Raw genomic sequence first — 20,150 nt, forward strand, 5'->3', positions numbered from 1 at the left:
CTGCAGCTTACGTGTTGCATACCTTATTCAAAATAAACAATAAAATACATTTATTTTATACATGGTATGGTGCATTAAATGTTGTATATTTTATAAAATATTTTTACTTTCGAAATAAAGTTTGTTAACATTATTTAACGTGTGCGTCAGTGAGGCAGAGTAGGCCGAAAGTACATAGCGCTGTGTTTCTCCTCTTACCAGTCGTCATCATCTCCACTGATGGCTCCACTTGACTGTCCGTTTTTCATTGTTTTACTCGATTGCATTTTGCTCCTTCCGCCATTGTGTCCGTCATCTCCGGTCATCTTCCGATGACTCTTGCTTCTGCTCTTCTTTCTGTCGTCACTATTGCTATTGCTGTCGAAAATAGAGTTCCCGTTTCTCTTATTGCTTCTGGACGGTACCCTATCATTTTCGCTCTTATCGGGTCTGTTGGCTTTCCTCGACCGCGACTCTTGATCGCGTTTCAACGGTCTTGTCGTCGGTGCCCGAAACGTTTTAATTTCATTGTCATCATCGTTGTCGGTGAACCAAGAGTCCTCTTCGACTGGGGCTATTGGTTTTTTCACGCGGTCTCTAATTTTCTTTCTCCTTGCCGAAACTGACAGTGGTACCGAGGACGAGATCGATGACGATACCGCTGTTTTCTCGAGTGTCTTATCTTCGTTGCTGTCGTCACTTCCCATAAAGAAACTGGTCACCGAACCGAATAAAGACTTCGGTTTTTCCGGCTGTGTGGAGTTTGATGAAGCCGGACCGTTGCTACAGAAAAACGTATAAAACTAGTATAGTATAAAAAAAAAAATTTCTGATTGATACATTAGGTAAGCAATCATTTTACGGATCTTTCAAGAATTTTATTAATAATTGCAAAAAACTAATGAAAAGTAATAAGAAAACGGCAAAATTTAAATTGCATTGGTTTACGACAAAATCTAACTGTTGTTTTCATCGAAACTCATAAAATAACTACCAAATATAAAGACTTAACATTTTTACTGATTATTAATATTACTGTTCGCTGATAAATGATAGACATTTCTGAGATATTTATTGATAGTTAAAAATGTCATGTTTTCTTAGTTTTTTTTGAAAATGTTGATAAAATAATTTTGGTGAGACATTCAATTTATAAAACATAATACAAAATTCCTTGTACATATCTACTAATGACTAATGAAAAAAAAAATGTACGTTGAATACTCAATTTTAACTATATGAAAATCCAATACATTTCTATTGTTAAGGCTTTCAATTTTTATACTTAAGGCTTGAAAATTGGATACAATATTTTTATACTATTTTATAACAAAAAAAAAAATGTTTAACGATAATTCACAAAAGAGTTTAATAAACATTAGTGAAATGAAATTTTCACGAAATCAGCTATTCTAACGAATTTTAACTATAAGATATTACTGCAGGAGCGTACCCAGGAATTTTTTATAAAAGGAGGGGGTCCAAAACTTTTATTTTATCTGTTCTCTAATTGTAATCATACTCAATACCAACAAATTACTGTTAATATACTATAGTATGGTTTATACATTGTAGGTATATTATGTAATCTATAAACTTTGTATATTAAAGTTAATGGGAAATTAAAATACACTATATACTATTTATTATTAAACCGTTGAGTATGTAGAAATTTCAATGGGGGGGAGGTCCAGACCCGAACCTCCCTCCCTTTGGGTACGCATTTGTATTATTGGTTTAGTTGTTATTCAAACAATATTGCGAGTAATTGTAGCGACACGAAATGTTTACCGAGTACCTGACTACCTAATATTATATTTTTGAAAATACTTTATAATTTAGAAATATATTTAAAAAAATTGTGCTGTTTTTTGGCAACTGAAATGTTCGATGTTTTTAATTGGTTATAGTTTGATAACACAAGGACAATGATAACATTTTAATGTTTTTTACTTACCTACCTATATAGCTTTTTTTATAATAGAACATTAAGAGTTCAATCCAACTAGTTAAGAAATTTAATATTATACTCGACAACATGTATGGACCATCAGTGCATACGATAAATAAATCACCGATTCTACAAGTCGTGTACTCATGCTCAACACCGAAAACGGAATAACTAAGAAGGGCTGTCGTCTTCGACAAAACTCTGTGCACGCGAATCGCGTCCGACGAAGGGAACCGATTTTATTTTTTTGCGCGCCCGAACCGACGTTTAACCGTGGTCACGGTCGGACCTATACGACTGACGGTAGAGTTGATCGTTACCAGTAACGCGTGATGTGTTGACGACATCGCGGATATAGTCGGAAAAAAAGTAAAAACAAACGATCCTAGTCACGATGTTAGCTAAACGAGCGGCGAACGTGCGAGAGGATGATAATTAACTCGTTACTTCTTTTACAAATTAACTTTTAACTTAATAGGTTATTTTTTTTAAAGATTAACATGTTAACTTTAAGTTAATTGTATTTAAATGTATCTTAATTAAATTAATTTTAGTGCAAAAAATAATGCAAATTATTAAATGAGATTTTTAGTATATTTATAATTTACTATTTTAATATGAATTTCGTGTAGACGAAAATAATATTAAAAATAACTTTAATAGTCATTATATGGGCTATATTTTACCATTATATTTTTATAATATTTTTATTGTATAAACACTATAAACCCATGGAAATCCTAAGAATATTCTGTTAAAATAGTAAATACCATGAGAGCGAGTGTCGATGGGGGATTAATCACAAAACAGCTGTAGTATAATTTCCAATTTAATTTCATTATTCAACTACCATGTGGTCTTTTCACATCTCGTTAGAATTTATAATATATTGTTATTAGTTTATTACTTTATTAGCTTATCATATTTCTGTGAAAGTTTATTTCTCTATTGATTAATTAGTTATTAATAGTTATTAATTAGCTAGTTAATACATTTATGTATCATTTTAAAATAACTTAACTTAACGAGTTTAAAAAATCAAGTTAACTTGCCCAGTCTTGATTATTTGAATATTAACAATATTTTTCAACCACCTTTGTATCTCATTCAATCTAAAAGTTTCTCTCTTTTTTTAATTTAATAATAATTATTCGAGAGAATTTAATATATGAATGAATATAATATAATTCCTATAGGTAATAAACTTTTTGTTATTAATTTCTTAAAAGTTAAATTAGCGGTTCTTAAACTATGGTACACGTATCACTAGTGGTACATGAAGGATTACATGGTGGTACGTGGAAAGCCACATGGTGGTAGAACGGAAATTAAAAATTTGATATTTAGTTCATATATTAATTTAAAAACATTAATAAATCTGTAAAAACTATTATTTTCTTTTTGTTATAAGATTTTGTAAAATTATAACTTGGCCCCCCTAACCAAGGCTCTGGAGCCGCCCCTGGCAATACTCAATCATGGTAGGATTCAGTGTTCGATCAAAGCGAATAGAATAAATGGCATCGTGGACACATAGTCGCTTATATGTGTAAAATAACGCACAGATCATTCTTAACGGTTTCTGATATTATTCGTTTTGTTTTTTATAACATGTTAGGTGTATGGACAAATTGATGCGTTCAAACCGACCGTAGATACCTCTGTATAGGTAGACGAATATGTGTGACTGTATGAAAAATAGCGACAAATATCGTGGTGTGATACCTTTTGAAAATGGACATCATGCCCATGACCGATTCCAAAAATGCTCTCGTGTCCGGCCCCGTGGTCAATTCGGACAACAGCCCCGCGATTGTTTTCATCATAATTTGACCGTTGCTGCCGACGAACACTTCGAACGCCATCCGTATGTCCGATGGCGATAGCGGCAGCCTGTCCAGCAAACACGAGGTGGACGGGCTGGAATCCAATATGCTGATGATCATGCGCACCAAAGCGGAGCTGACCTTTGGGTTGGTCATCAACCTTTCCATCACCAAGGATATCGCATGGGTCACTTGGTCATCTGTGGCCATGAACGTAGATATCGTACCGACATCATCGATTATCTGTGTCGGACTGCCTTTGGTATTCATACCGACTCTCGATCCTTTTCCCGACAAACATAAAATGTATTATGATCGGACAGGCGTAGGAATTTTAACCTAGACCAGGGGTGACGAAACTTTTTTCGTTCAAGAGCCAAATTTTTTCGATTAAGGTATTGAAAATTATATTTTCTAAGAATAAAAATAAAATTACAGAATTATTACATTATTTTTATTAATTTTTAGTCATTTTTAGTAAAACACAAGCAGCAATCGTTTCATCGGTCTTTCCTTAGATTTAATTCAATTCATTATGGCAAATATGCTTTCGCAAACATAAGTTGACGAAAAATATGAAAGCATAAGGAATATTGTCATATGAATAATTTATTTTTTTGAATTTCTTATAACTTTTTGTGTACAATTTTTAATAATTACAATTTTTTACGCGTGCCAATTAAGTCTGGTCAACGTGCCACTTTTGGCACGCGTGCCATTGGTTTTTCACCCTCGACCTAGACTAAGCTCAGTTATTTCTCACTGTTACAATGTCTTTTTAGTTCAATAATATTACGATGATGATCGTTTCCAACTTCCTCGACAAGTCATGTCGAGTTGCGTTTTAACGTGCAATGTTAAAATACAATTATTGGTTTATTGGTTCGCGGTGCGGACGTTTCGCCATATAACGCGTGACAATATTTACAGTCGAAAATTTATTGTTACTGTTAATCGCGATTATCGTGTAGATCTATAACTAAAATCTGTCAAAATTAAATATGTAACAATAACAATTAAAGTGTATAGTAAACAACATAAACATATTATGTATTACGTACTTACTCGTTTTACTGATGCTAATTAATTTAAGAATCTATTGTTTTAATTTCTTTTTTTCTTTTTTTTTGTATAATTGTACTGCCATTATATAAAATTTCAATGTGCAATTAAAAGTTGCCTATACGCTTTTTAAACGACTGAGAAAAACCAATTAATGACTATGAAACAATGCTAATTATCATAATTGATATATCAATGTATATGTCAAACCTTGTATTTGAAAATGAAAAAAAAAAATAAAATACTTTTATGTATACGTTTGCACACAAAATATATTTTCAATGCAGTTCTACGCGTGTAATCCTAATCAATATAAACATATTCAAAATTAAAAACCATTCAACAAATATCGGTGTAATGTTTAATAATAGTTTGTTTTTTTTTTTTTTTTTTTTGACTTTTCGTCATACTAACATAGAGCAATCGAACAATTCCGAAAAATAATAAACTTGTCTAGTACCACTCGATTTGAGTATTCGCGTTCCGTACGGACAACGACGTCCCGGGCGCCGCAAGTTTTCCGAGACGAGCGAATGGCGACGGTGATTAGTTTTCATCGCATGACATTACGACCGACGAAGCGTGTTAATGGTAAGCTTTTATAGTTGTTTACTGTTTGCACACGTGTAGTATACGGCCGTCACCGGGTGTATTACGCAACGATTATTATACGCAACGATCGCGAGTATATAATTTTCCGCTTTAAACGTTCGCCGAGAACTCAGCACTTGGTAAACGTCTAACGTTCAACCGCAAAGAAAATTAACGACCGAGATTCCCTTGTCCGCGCGTACGAGGACAGATTTAAACTTCGATTAGCCAGGATCGCGTCCGATGTTCGCCGACCCCTGTCTCCCTGTCAAAAAGTTTACGAACTGATTAGGACCGCCGATCCTGGACGGGACCGATTCACGCACATAAAAACACGAATAACTACCGTAAAAAGGTGGATCGCATAACATCGGAAACTATTGTACTGCGACGGGCCTTAGTAGTAAATCGATTGGTTCACCGGGTTATCCCAATGGGCGTCTACTGAGGCAGCGTCGGCGGAAGGGCAGGGCATAAGGGGCAGCTACCCAGGAACCCGCGCCTTTCGTGGGGTTTAATGATTTGTATGCCTAGCGTATAATATTACTTTTAAAATCAACGAACAAGTTTCCTCTGCCGTGTGAAAATATATATGGTATTTTAATCTCCAATATTATGTTTAGTAGTGCCTTTAGTGTGCATAATTAGTATAATAATAATTAATTAATAAATAATAGTATATTTTCGACGCTTTGGTGATAAAATATACGTAATATTCAAACGAAGGAAAAGTTTTTCACATCACCTAGGTATGATAGAAAAACATGGCTTTCGAGCGCTAGGAGATCTGAGAAAAAATGTTTTGGCTTTACGAAAATCGATTCTAGTGACAAAATCTGCCCCGGGTCCCGTAAACCACCCATCATCGCTACACTGTGGCACAACTAAGTGATCAGGTATCATTTACGGATGTCCAGACTTCTGGCCGAATAAAAAAACCCTTATTGATACGTTGCTGTTGATATTAAATGAGTAATCCGAAACCGTTTAAATCGAAACATTATTTCCGAATGATTCACTGGGCTGAAAAACAATCAAAACTATTACGTACAAAATATAAACAATGTTCGTAATAGTGTTATATTCAAACACCGACTATATCTCATCATCCCGAAGGATATTTGAATTTCGATGATGATCCGTTTTCAATCCGTTATGAGTTAATGAAAATTGTATTTTAATTCGAAGAAGCTCGTAGTAAGATAAAATCATCATCAACCGTGAGCGGGTGAATCGTGTAGAACGTTTTGTCTTGAACGAGAGAATATATATCGTACAACGTTTTGACTTTCACTGTCAAAAAGTCAAAGTCAGGAAAAAAAAAAACGAAAAAAAAATGCTAAATATCATATTCGATCGAAACAGTGAAATTTTTATCTTTTACCGTCTGAGAATAAAAAAACATTGATTTATCCAACCCTGTCGCGTAATGCACTCGTACCGGCTACTCATATTAATTGCACCCGACGACAATCCGAAGTGTTTCTCGAACAAGTACTCAAGCATGTTCCGGACTCGCGCACACCCACCGAGAACCGCTAGCGCAATTTACAATATCTAACCCGACTCGTACGTATTTTAGGGGGGGTGAAGAGGTGATAGCCCTCTCCTCTGAATCCGTATTTAAGAAATAGATTATATGTGGGATACATATTTCGAATTTTTTTAATGTGGATCATTTTATAACGAAATCAAATTACGCGTGGCTGCGAATACTGAATTGGACTTTTTGTCGCGTCCATACTTAGTGTATGTATAAAATACAAGCGTAACTTTCAAAACACAAACAGGTGTTAAAAAATAACTATACAAAATTGGATCCGGCATTAGATTATAAAAAAACCACAAATATTAAGGATTCACCTGATTTGAATATTACTAACTATTTTACTTGTAAAAGTCACCCCCCCCCCCTAGAAGTAAGTATAAATACGCCCCTGTCCATACGTACCGATATATTTGACCAGTAGTTTGAAGATCTCTTGGTTGCCGTTATTGCCGTTCAGCCCGGCCCGGATCTTGTGCGTGCCAATGTTGCCCAGCAGCAGGCCCAGATCGGTGACCTGCTCCATGCCCGCGATTCCGGTATCGATCATGTTGAACACGGATCCACCAAAGTCCGTGGGAAAGCGTCCAGACCTCGGCCGGCCGCCGCCAGCCCTCGGCTCGTCGTTCGCGGGCTCCGCGCTGTCCGCGGCCTTCGGGACGACGGAACGCGAGGCGCTCTCGGTGGCGTTGCTTTTGGCCCTACGGGTCCGGTGCCGGGCTATCTCGAACATCTTGGACGACACGCCTTGGAACGTGTCCATGCTGCGCTGGACCACGTTTACGCCGGTCCGCAACAGGCCCCGGAACATGTTGGACGGTCTGCGGAATAGGTAATCGTGGAGCATCGTGCCGCCGTCATCGTTTGTCGCCCCGGGAACGCCGCTCGACACCGCTTCATCGTCACCGTCGCCGTCGGTGGTTGCCGGCTCAGCGACGCCCGGGGTTAAGGGTGGCATGCCATTGGTCACGAGTTGGGCTCTAGGTGCCCACGCCGAACTACTCTTCGTCCGCACATGGTCGTGTTCAGACTTCGCCCGTTCCTCCTGCCCATCGAAAACATTAAAAATATGCGTATTTTCATTTGCTCCCGTCACACACTTCGAATTCATTCGCCTGCGCAGTGATGGATAGCCCGTATTCGGAAGGGGGTGCGAGTATGAAATTAATCGGGAGTACGAACGAACTGAAAACAATACACGCAAAGGTGATGAGAAAATTCGAGCGACTGCTAGAAACGTTAATATGTATTCGAATACGGTATGATGAGTGCAAATCGTTACGCGTTCTTATTCAACTCGTCAAAAACAATGCGATTTGGTCTGCAACCCCTACCCGGAACGAGTAAAACGTGTAAGGCGTGTAAACCCGGTGTAACGGGAGGCTCCAAACGTTTTACGATAGAGTAAGAATTATGCTCAATCCACCTACGAACACGAAAAAGTCTATCGGTTCGATTGATCATCCACCCTTACTCGTCGGTTCCCCGAACCAGTAGCATCATCAGGAGGCAAATTTTCCGTCTGCTACGATTTAGAGTTAAACTGCTCCGAAGTCGGAACACCGTCAACATATAAATACCTACGTCTTTTATAAAGAACCGACGTAAAATGAAAATAATGAGATGCGCACTATTACGAGCACTTATAAATGCAAGCCCGTTATATTTTTAGACCAATTTGACGACCCCCTACAAACGTAAATCGGCACTTCAACAAGAGCTACGTGTGCCGTACTCCGGAAAGAAGCTGAGATGACACCACCGTTCCGAGCTAAGGGAAAACGTTCGAGACGCGCGTGGATGGTAGGTATTCCATCCGCGGCCAAACTCACGTGTTGAGCCGAGCAGTAACACAAGCAGCACAGCAACAGCAGCGTCAACGCGACGGCGGCGTTGGTGCCGGCGATGCCGTTGGTCGTCTCGGCGGACATGTCGGTCGGTCGTCGGTCCGTCGCGCCAGAACCCGAGCCCTCGCGTGCGCGTTCTCCGCGTAAGTGCGTATGTACAATGTGCGCGCGTCGCACGTGCAAGCCCCTGTCGGTGTCCGAACGGGGTCGGCTATGCAGTGGTTTCGGTTAATCGCCTCGTCCGTTCGTCCGTGAAATGTTCCCACGCTCTCACTCGCACTCACGAGTTGGCTGTCCGCGAACGGTCGCGCACGTTTTAACTGCACGACCGCGGCGACCACGACGGCCGTGGCCACGTCCGACTTGCGACGCGTGTCAATATTGGTGCGGAGCGTGTGTGACGAGCCACGAGCAGCCGCCAATGTATACGCAAGTGTTTCGGTAGTATGACGGCGTAGTCGTTAAACGTCCGTCCGTCCGTCGCTCACTCACTCTCTCTCTCTCTCTCACTCTCATCCTCTCGCACGTTCGCCACACGTTCGCCGCTCGTTTGGCAAACACCGCAACTAGGATCGTTTGATTTTACTTTTTTTCCGACTATATCCGCGATGTCGTCAACACATCACGCGTTACCGGTAACGATCAACCGTCAGTCGTATAAGTCCGACCGTGACCACGGTTAAACGTCGGTTCGGGCGCGCAAAAAAAAAAAAATCGGTTCCCTTCGTCGGACGCGATTCGCGTGCACAGCGTTCTGTCGAAGACGACTGCTTTTCTTGGTTATTCCGTTTTCGGTGTTGAACACGAGTACACGACTTGTAGAATCGGTGATTCATTTATCGTATGCACTGATGGTCCATACATTTTGTCGAGTGTCTGAAAACGAACATTATTTACGATTTAAACCAGCCATACTTAACCTTTTTTTTATTTGGGCCACATAAAATATTTTTAAATATTTCACAGGCCGCAAGTCAAAATTAACGAAACGGAAATTAAAAAGAAAACAAACTAAAAACAAATTTATATATTGTGTATATTGTATAACATATGAAAATTTATCAGAAAAACATTTAATTGAATAATTATTTTAAATCAGAGTGAATTTTAATATTTATATAATTTTTTCACTATTTTGGACAAGACTAGTGAATGCCCATCCTTGCAAATAATATTGCTGTACCTATGAATTTTTTAAACTTCAAATCAATGTACCTTTTTTCTCGAGTAAGCGATTATAAACGTGAGGTTGGGTGGAGTTTACATTTTTGAAGATAGTTAATACAGTAGAAATATTACATTTCTTAACTAGTTGGATTGAACTCTTAATGTTCTATTATAAAAAAAGCTATATAGGTAGGTAAGTAAAAAACATTAAAATGTTATCATTGTCCTTGTGTTATCAAACTATAACCAATTAAAAACATCAAACATTTCAGTTGCCAAAAAACAGCACAATTTTTTTAAAAATATTTCTAAACTATAAAGTATCTTCAAAAATATAATATTAGGTAGTCGAATACGAACACATTTCTACACATAGGTATTATTTATGAATAACGAATAAATAACTACAAAAAAAATTATTTTTACTGAGATGAAGGTAGAAATTTTTTGTCTAGAGTGATAATATTTTTTATTTTACTTGGATTATTAATCATTATTGAATTAGGAAAACTGAATTCTAACATATATTTTTATATTTTGATAACTAAGAAATTTTTTTTATATTAAATTTACCAACATCTATCTATGAAAAATATTTTGCGACCCATAGGTCGAAAAATATGGGCATCGCGAGAGGGGTAAAAGGGGTTGCACTTGCAGCCCCTTCGATTTAAAAAAGATAATAAAATTTAAAATGAAGGATAGTGGCTATTATTATATTTATTATTATTAACGGGCTGAGTCCTAAATTTAGGACAATTTAGGAAATTTAGTTAACATAAATGTAACATAAAAAAATATACAATTTAAATAATTAAATACAAATACACACATAAATTCATATAAGGTAATAAATAGAAACAATAGTAGAGATATAATAATAGTAGTATATAAAGTAAAATTAATAACAAATCATTATAATTTTAAAAGTTCAGATAACTGGTGCTCTCATTGTTCAGCCGATAATTGTCACTATCGGATTTTCTCGTAGCCTGCATTACTTTGTAGTCGTCAAAAAAAACGAAAATAATTTTATATTGTCATACAATTTGAAAATATATTCCTACGTATTTAACTTAAACAATTTAATCGTTATTTAGAAATCAGCATATATACTATGCATGATGTACTCCCTGACGAAATTCCTGGCTGTGCCTATGTTGAGAAATGCTGCCCTTGGAGAATACTAATGCTTATATGGTTTAACGTAAATAAGGTTTTATCGTGTATAAGATTCGGTGATAACTATTAAGATACTTAAGATACTCTTAAGTTCCATGACAAATTGCCCATAAAACTGGTTTAATTAGTTTTGAGAATCCTCAAAAATACTACCATTGAAAATACGATGATAAATAGGAATTATGGGTACATAATTAATAGACAATGAGTATTTAATTAAATTTAATAGATATGAACGAGAACGATTAGCAAATGTTATAGAATTTAATATATTTGTATAGGACAACTTCAATAATACAATTATCGTATTGTTATTTATTACAGAATATACAAATACACCATTCTATTCAGTGGCGGACTGATCCAGATGGTGAATGGGAGTAATCCACCGTGGCTGCTTTCGTGAGAGGCCCCTTCGTCATGGTGCATTTTTAATAAAAATATATTATATTAAAATTTTGTATTCAATTATGCTGTAGTTACTAAATTAACAATAATAGATAATAACACTCAAATACATAATCCTGGGGCACGAATTTTTTAGAGGTAATTAATACCGATGATATATTTAAAGAGTTTGTTACCCAAAAAGAAAGAAAAAATTATTTATATAAATAGGTAGCATTTTTATTTTTGTATTAAAAAAAAGCAAGAAATAAATTTATAAATTAGAATATAATTTTTTTTTGTGTCTGAAATATATTTATGAGTGGATATTTTGATTATGGTTATGGGCCTCTAAAATTGTTTGACTCTGGGCCCCAAATTATCATAATCCGGGCTTGGCCAATCATAAACAACATAGACGCAAATCCACTTAGTACTCTGGGGGTGCTCAAGTCCCTTCAGAATTAACTTATCAGTAATCCGTAGGAGGCTTTAAGACTAACACTCCCCATAAATCTCAAATACTCTGCCAAATCTTTAAAACAAATATTAAAATAAACAGAAAGAAATTCATGAAAATAGTATAGTATACTAAATATAATATAACTAATATAATTAAAATAGTATAGTAGTAATCAAGACTTTTATTATATAATAGTAGATCGAAACAGCACAAATGCACAATGATCACTATTTCATTAGTTATCTGAAAAATAGTTACCTAATAAATTGTTGTCTCACTAATATCCAGGTCCGTATTTAGGTATGGGTAGGCACATACCCGGGGGCGTTAAGTCTCAGGGCCGGTGAAATATTTTAGCAAAATTAATTTTAAAAATTATATACCTAATGAAAAAAAGAAAATAGTATGTTTTATTATGTTATAGTTTTTAAATTAAAAAAAAAATTGTATTTTTATTATATTATAATTTGTTAGTTAAAAAAAAAGGAAATGGTATGTCTTATTATGTTATAATTTGTTTAATTTGTTAATTGAAAAAAAGTATTAAACGATTTTCATTTATAAGTTATATTTTAATATTAAATAATCTCGATTATGGACAAAATAATAAGTGTTATATTATTATTTTTTATTTGGGGGGGAGGGGCATAAATTATATGCCCGGGGGTGCCAAATTTTTAAATACGGGCCTGATAATATTTAAATATAGACATAAAAGATTTTAAGTATTAAAAACGATATAAAATAATACTCGTATTATAAATAATGATACCTAAGTATTATTTATTTCTAGAATATATTGGCGATGCTAAACACCCTTTTAGGAAATTTTAGCTAATGATAAGCCAGCACAGCGAGCTGCAAATTTTTTGATCATACAAAAAAAAATGTGGATCACTTAAATCTTCTTCGCCCGAGCCAAAGTACTTTCAGTCCGCCTGATTCTATTTTTAAAAATAATAGCACACAGGGGCGGACGCAGAAAAAAATTTCGGGGGGTGGGGTCAAAAATTAGAATAATTATCGTCAGGCTCGTATTTAAAAATTTGACGCCCCTGAGCATATTATTTTATTATCCCCCCCTCAAAAAAAAAAAATAAATAAATAATAATAATAATATAACACTTATTATTTCGTCCATAATCGAGATTCTTCATTATTAAAATATAACTTATAAATAAAAATCGTTTAATACTTTTTTCAATTAACAAATTAAACAAATTATAATATAATAAAACATAATATTTTCTTTTTTTTATTGTTTTATATTTTTTTCATTAGGTACATCGTTTTTAAAATTAATTTTGCTAAAATATTTTGCCAACCCTGAGACTTGACGCCCCCGGACATGTGCCTACCCGTGCCCCCTTTAAATACGGGCTTGATTACCGTTATTTTGAAATAATTGACTATTGACTATAAAGATTGACTATTATCACATGACCATACAATATAAAATTTAGGGAAACCCGTCAATCATAATGTACAATTGTAAATAATATTATATCGATTACGTATATTTACTTATTTTTACTTACTGATAATAAGCGACTTACAAACACGCATTATTTTTACGAAGTATTGCTATCATGGAATTTCAAAAATTTGAGTTTTAAGTACCAATACCTTTTAGAACTTTGGAAAATTACAAATTATTACAAATTCACTTTTCTTAACAAAACATTTTTTTTCTAGCATATTTTAATCGTATTTTGAACAATTCATTTTTTTTTTTAAGGTACATAAGGTAGGATAACTATGTTTAAAATTAATCATTTATTTATTTCGGGTTGAACCCCTAAAACCCTTCCCTGCGTCCGCCACTGATAGCACATATACGAACACAGGCACTAAACACCTCTTTAATCGTTTTCATTTAAATTGATAAAAATTGGTTTCCAGCAATAGAATGTGAAAAGCCGTTTCTCTTCATAATCGTGAATATTTGACGATTAGTAAATTAGATTTAATTTATGTTCTAATTCATTGTCAATTAAATTTGAGGTTTCATCTGGCTACGGGAGTGTGTCACTAAAAATCCTACTAATTCTACTTCTCCCGTTTTACGTATGAAGTTTACACGTTGACTGCCATGTTAGCCGCCGGCGTCCGCAGGCTACTAGCATACAACAGTATTTTTACGGACTCCGGCGGTCGCACCTTTGTATTATTTATACGCCATATGACCGCGGGCTGCCATAAACACACTTATTTGTAAAGGGGAATATTTTTCGTGGCGTTAAAGTTATGAAGATAATGTTTAAATGATGGCGTAGAGGAGAAAATTTCACGTAAAATGATATATTATTCGCCGCAAACCTATTATTTTATATACATTTATTATTATACGTAAAATATCACTACAATAAGCATATAAAAAAAAATTCATTCACTTTTTTATTCAAATAATATGTTTCCAATTTCAATTCTTAAATATACACATAATAAAAATTATAAATTTAATACAAAACATAATTATCGAGACATATTTATAAATAATATATGTAAAAAATAATTAAAATCCTTAGTCTGTGTGATGCAGATTGAAACAACTTATACATGTATAAGATTTACATGGTGCGCAGAATGTAGTCATCTTTTTTACTTCCTTGATGCCTGTTTAGATCCAACTATTACTGTTCTACTTTGATAGCAGTGGAAACATCTCTTTCTGATTTTTCTGTTTCTACTACATTTTTCTGTTGTTTCTTGGAATATGTGTTTGCTGTTAACTTTTGCTTTTTGAACTTCTTGTGGTCCTTGATTGTCTAATCCGAGTATTGTATCAACTAATGTTTCTCGAAATTGTGTTATCTTCCTTTTTTTTATCAGAATTAATTATATTGTAAACTATTAAAGCATTTACCATAGCAGTTTCAAACAGTATTTTATGGAATAACATCGAAAATAAAACGTGGCCTTGTAGAAAAGATAGCCATGCGACTGCCGGCAGTCGCATGACAGTCAACGTGTTAAACACCGTTTGTGTCAATGTTCGTTATTATTATTATTTTTGTAACTATTTATGTAATGCATTTCCGTCATGTTATACGTGTCACGCCGGTGAGATGCCACTGAACCGCCCTGTATATTTAGTTGCTTAACTCATCTGAATCCGGAGCTCTATAGTGTTAACTAGTAAATTTAAACTGAATGTGCAAAAACACTTTGTTTCTTAGCAATCAGAATATGAATAAATATATATGAATAAATACTCTCAACTTCAATGCAATAACTAATTTATTATGAAACCGTTCTAAGTTCAAATGATTAATTTTATTATCGACTGCGCAAATTTTGTTGCGTGCCAACCGATTGATCAAAATTCAGTGTCTTACTCAGTCTGTTCAACGCTTAGATGTAGATTTATGCTGTAAATAATCAGAGCTTTGCACCCGAATTAACCCGAACCCGTAACACCTCTAAAAACCCTTAAAAAATCAAACACCCAAAACCCATATAACTTGAGTGATTTTTTCTTTTAAACACCCGAATTAACCAAAACCCGAATAAAATATTGGTTTTAACCCGAAACCAGTATAATTTTTTATTTTACAATCTTTATGTGATATATCATTTTATGTATTTTTGTGGTTATTTCAATGTTGTCATTGTTTGTTTAATAGTAAAATTATTATTCACAGAAATAATTTCACAAATAATATAGAAAATTGTTATTTAATCTAAATTTATCTAAATAAAGGTTAGGCATGCGATTTTAGTGTATGCAGTGCACACTATGCACGCACCACAAACCATAAGTGGAAATTTGGTGAAATTTGTGGGGGGGCTGAGCATTATTTGCTTATTATACCTATAGATACCACAGTGCGCAATTATTTATTTCAACAAAGCAATATACGAAGTTTGGCAATTTGACATTTTTAATCAACAATTTAAACAAAAAAAATAATTAGGTGCCTTATCTTAAACATTTTTGGAGTAGGTATTCTAAATAAATATTATTAATTAATTAAATTAAACAACCAATATGGGTATTATTACATATTATTAATATTACATTAATTGCGATCGTTCCAAGTCATGACAAGAAGTTAGTAAGATTTTACAAATTTGATTTAATTTTTATCACAGAATATTTATTTTTTTTTAATCCAGTTATTAAAAATGCATTTTACAATTATAATAATTATTGTATTTTTAGTCACTTAACAATTTTTAGGGCTTGGGGGGTAGATATGTACCTGTACTTCATATTTTTGGGGGCATTAGTCCCATCAAGCCCCCCGCCGATTTCGGCCTATGCCACAAACACAAACGCAGAATACAAAATAATTTGTTTTTTGTCGCATGCGATATGCCCGCATTAACTAGGAGTAAGATATAGTGATAATATTTTTAATCTTAATAGATATTATAATTTATAAGCTTCATACACATATAAAATAATCCCCTCTTCCCCGAAAATAAATCGTAGTTATACCATTACTTGAAATAACATAATGATAGTTTGGTCTAAAAAACTGTTGCAAAATTGTATAAGAAATTAATATTTTATTACATAGACAGGTAACAAAAAATATAAATATTTCATTAGTGGAGGGGGGCTCACCACACCTACCAATGGAAAATAATATTTATCCTTGACTACTTAACACCCGTATTAACCAATATTAACCCGAATAATAACGGTTATTAACACCCAAACGTTTGTTTAAATGTTGTATTGCGGTGTTTGAACATCCGAATATATTCAACACCCGAAACCCGAAACCCGAAAAAATTATTCGGGTGCAAAACCTTGTAAATAATTAATGTTAATTGTGGTAAAGTGATTTATTAAGCTGTTAACAATTATTCTAAGTACAATTAATTAATTTAGCTGTGAAAATTCTAAGTCCTAATATAAAACTGTGATGAAAAGTATTCTAAGTCCTGATATTTAAACTGTTAGAAATATTCTAAGTCCAAATATTTATTTAATTTCTTCTAAGTCCAGACCATGACATACAGTGGCGTGAAGATGCTCAGTGTCGCATACCAAGAACTCGTCTGATTTTCTCTTGTTTCCAGGTCCCTTATATGGCTGCATTTGAATCGTGTCCCGAATTTAAAATTACTACACTAGTTAGGTCCCGAATTATTTTAGGTATTACACTAGTTGGGTCCTGAATTATTTTAGGTTTATACTAGTTCCTGAATATTTTTTGGTAAGTACTACATTTTACTAACATTTTCCTTCCCATTTTAACAGAATTAGAACTGTCTATGATCTATTTAGACCACAGGACCACATTTTTTAAAATTCCATAATTTTTGTAATAATATAAAGTATTAGTAAGTAATAAAAATATTACACGATAATTTTAATACAATTTTAATATTTTTACTAACACAATTCTTATCATTTATATTTTAATGGAAAGGAAATTACAAAAAAAAAAAATACTATAAAAACATTTTTAACCATACCTGAGGTCTAAATAGATCATAGACAGTCCTAAGTCTATTAAAATGGGAAGGAAAATGTTAGTATAATGTAGTACTTACCAAAAAATATTCAGGAACTAGTACAGTACCTATAAAAATCCGGGACCCAACTAGTGTAGCAGGTACCTATAAAAATCTGGGACCCAACTAGTACCCTACCTGCGATTAGCCCCTAGTATTCAGGACCCAACTTGGTTGCTCCATCTTATATATTCGATGGACGCAAGTGTATGTGTAAATCGCAAATGTGAATGTGTATATGAAAAACAATAATAAAAATGATAATTCCTTATTAATTCTGTATGTGTGATAATTAATGATGCAGAGATCTAGGGTGTGGTCACTACCGTTTCGAATAACTATTTCTTATTTCAATGACTATGTGAACTAGTTACGATTCGATATTTAATTATAATAGAATAATTGAACTTATCCGTGGTTGTGGTTTTGATATTCATAAGAACTCATTTATTATGTTATTGTAATTATTTAACTACGCGGGACGCGACAGTATCAAAAATATTCTAAATTCATACAATTAAATAATTAAATAAATTTATTCATTAAACAAACTGACGTGAAGGTGCATACAGTAATCGGATTCAATATACACTCAAATTCTCTCGTGTGAACTCCTATTGTTTTTCGTTCTGTCACACATTCCCTAATATCCATTTCAGATGTGGTATGTCATACATTTTTGTCTTTTTATACTGAACATTCTCTATTTAACATTTGCTGTGTGAAAAAGGATGTAATTGTGTACTTGTTTTTACAACTACTGAGTATGAATTTGGTGAAATTTGAGTATACACTATACACAATGAGCGTTTTCAAAACAATTAAGTTAATACAAAATTGTTCAAAAATAGTTTTGATTATACGGTATTAAATATAAATATCTCAAATATACGTTGGAAATGTCATAAGGTGAATTGTTCTAGTAAAGTAACAACAGATATTAATAAACCGGTAAGTGTTATTGATAGTTAATTATAATAGTTGTTATAGATTATTAAATTACCTAGTAATTTTTTAATATTGTACCAAATATACTTTTCAGCATGAATTATTTACAAACATAACACACTAACTATAACCGTGTTGCTAGTGATAATTTTGGGATTGAAAAATGTTGCCTATAAAAACAGCCTTATATATTTATGTTCTGATTATTAATTCGGTTTATTTAATAGGTTGATTTATTACTTTCATTTTTCGGTTTGTCTAACAGTTACTATATTTTAATATTTTTTACTGTTTAAAATGTAAATATTTTAATACTAGCTGAATCGACAAACGTTATTTTGTCATATCAATTATTTCTAGAGAATATTTTGCTAGAAAAAAATAACTAATTTAATATAAGTGTGTAAGAATGTGGTATATAAGTGGAAAAGGTATGGAGTGGTGTGAACGGTGACGGAATATAATTACATAGAATATATAATAATATTTTTCAATAACCAGCACCGCTTAATCGCTTGCGGTTCATAGTAAATTAAGTGATAATACAGAAACGCATAAAAATACACAATATAAGTAGGTAACGTAGGTATAAAAAATTAAAATAAGTACGAAAATAGTTAACGTTTACCTACACTTTAACAAATTAATAATGATTAAACAATAAATAGTTCGATCACTGAAAACACTCATGTACAGTACACGAGTGCACCACAAAAATAATTATTAAATATATATATAGACAAGGTTATTGATTCATATTTAATTGTACTGTTTACTCACTATCGAGAACATTGAATACTAGTGCTCGGCTTATCTTGGGTAATTTTAGATCTAAAAGTTGTTTAAATAACTCTCTACAGCCACTCTTTTGAAGCTATTGTATACAATATCGCTAGTTACTATCCAGTTATTAATCATTGTTTTTATTTGTTATTATATTATTTTGTATATTTATTATGAATTTCATGTCAAAAATCTGTATCCATCTATGCTAAATTATAATTAGAATCTAAAGGCATAATGATTAATTACAATTATAACAAAAAAAAAAAAAATGAAAGAAAAACGAAATATAAAACTCGTCAGTTTAAATTAAAATACTCCTAGGACAATTATACATTGGCACTTTTTCCAGGACCACGATTGCCCCCTGAAATCTGCCACCCGGTGCAATCGCACCCATTGCACCCCCTAAATGCAGCCCTGCCTACAACCATTGTTTTTTTATCATATGTTTTTTATTTTTTGTCAATATAAATCGATAAAAGTCCTTATGAAACTTATTAACATTTAAAATATATACCAAAATATTAAATACGTTTTTAACATGAAACATAAAAAATAGAAAAACTTAAATTTTATAGAAATACTAGTGTAAAAGTACATAAAATATTTTAGTGTTGAATAATATTCAACTGCATTATAAATATTTATGACGAAAAATAAGCTTCGTGAGATTTTAGACAAGGTGATAGGGAACTTATATTTTGAGGTTCAAATTTTTTTTTTAAATGTTTTAATACGCTTTATAAAAGCAAGTTTGTATATTTAAACAGTTGATTTAATAATGGCATATACATAAATACAATGAACATAAAACATTAACACAATTATGTATAATAATGTAAATAACTTAATAGTTAATGCAGTATAATCGGAATGCTATTTTATTTTGAATTTATTTAAATAAAATGGAAATATTCTACTTAAGAAATTTTGTAATTATTTA

The 20,150-nt window shown here is 33.2% G+C and overlaps 1 protein-coding gene across 1 annotated transcript; it reads right to left on the bottom strand.

Annotated features, from left to right (window-relative positions):
* Positions 1 to 65: 65 nt before the first annotated feature.
* On the bottom strand, positions 66 to 9,213 carry LOC112694340. Its single transcript, XM_025569779.1, has 4 exons — positions 8,788 to 9,213; positions 7,361 to 8,000; positions 3,656 to 4,040; positions 66 to 762 (listed from the first exon to the last, which is right to left on the bottom strand). The coding sequence occupies exons 1-4, from the start codon at positions 8,884 to 8,886 to the stop codon at positions 195 to 197; spliced, it is 1,692 nt and encodes a 563-aa protein (XP_025425564.1). The 5' UTR covers positions 8,887 to 9,213; the 3' UTR covers positions 66 to 194.
* Positions 9,214 to 20,150: the final 10,937 nt, after the last annotated feature.

Source organism: Sipha flava, unplaced genomic scaffold (genome assembly GCF_003268045.1).
Source record: "Sipha flava isolate LNK unplaced genomic scaffold, YSA_version1 127_pilon_pilon, whole genome shotgun sequence".
Lineage (NCBI taxonomy): Eukaryota > Metazoa > Arthropoda > Insecta > Hemiptera > Aphididae > Sipha > Sipha flava.

What these genes read in the sequence shown, in the direction of transcription:
- LOC112694340 (XM_025569779.1), bottom strand. Translation starts at nt 8,886, where the DNA reads ATGTCCGCCGAGACGACCAACGGCATCGCCGGCACCAACGCCGCCGTC. An exon ending in ACTACTGGTCAAATATATCG is followed by an intron (nt 4,041 to 7,360) that starts GTACGTATGGAC and finishes TGTCGGGAAAAG; the next exon opens with GATCGAGAGTCGGTATGAAT. An exon ending in ATGATGTCCATTTTCAAAAG is followed by an intron (nt 763 to 3,655) that starts GTATCACACCAC and finishes GTTTTTCTGTAG; the next exon opens with CAACGGTCCGGCTTCATCAA.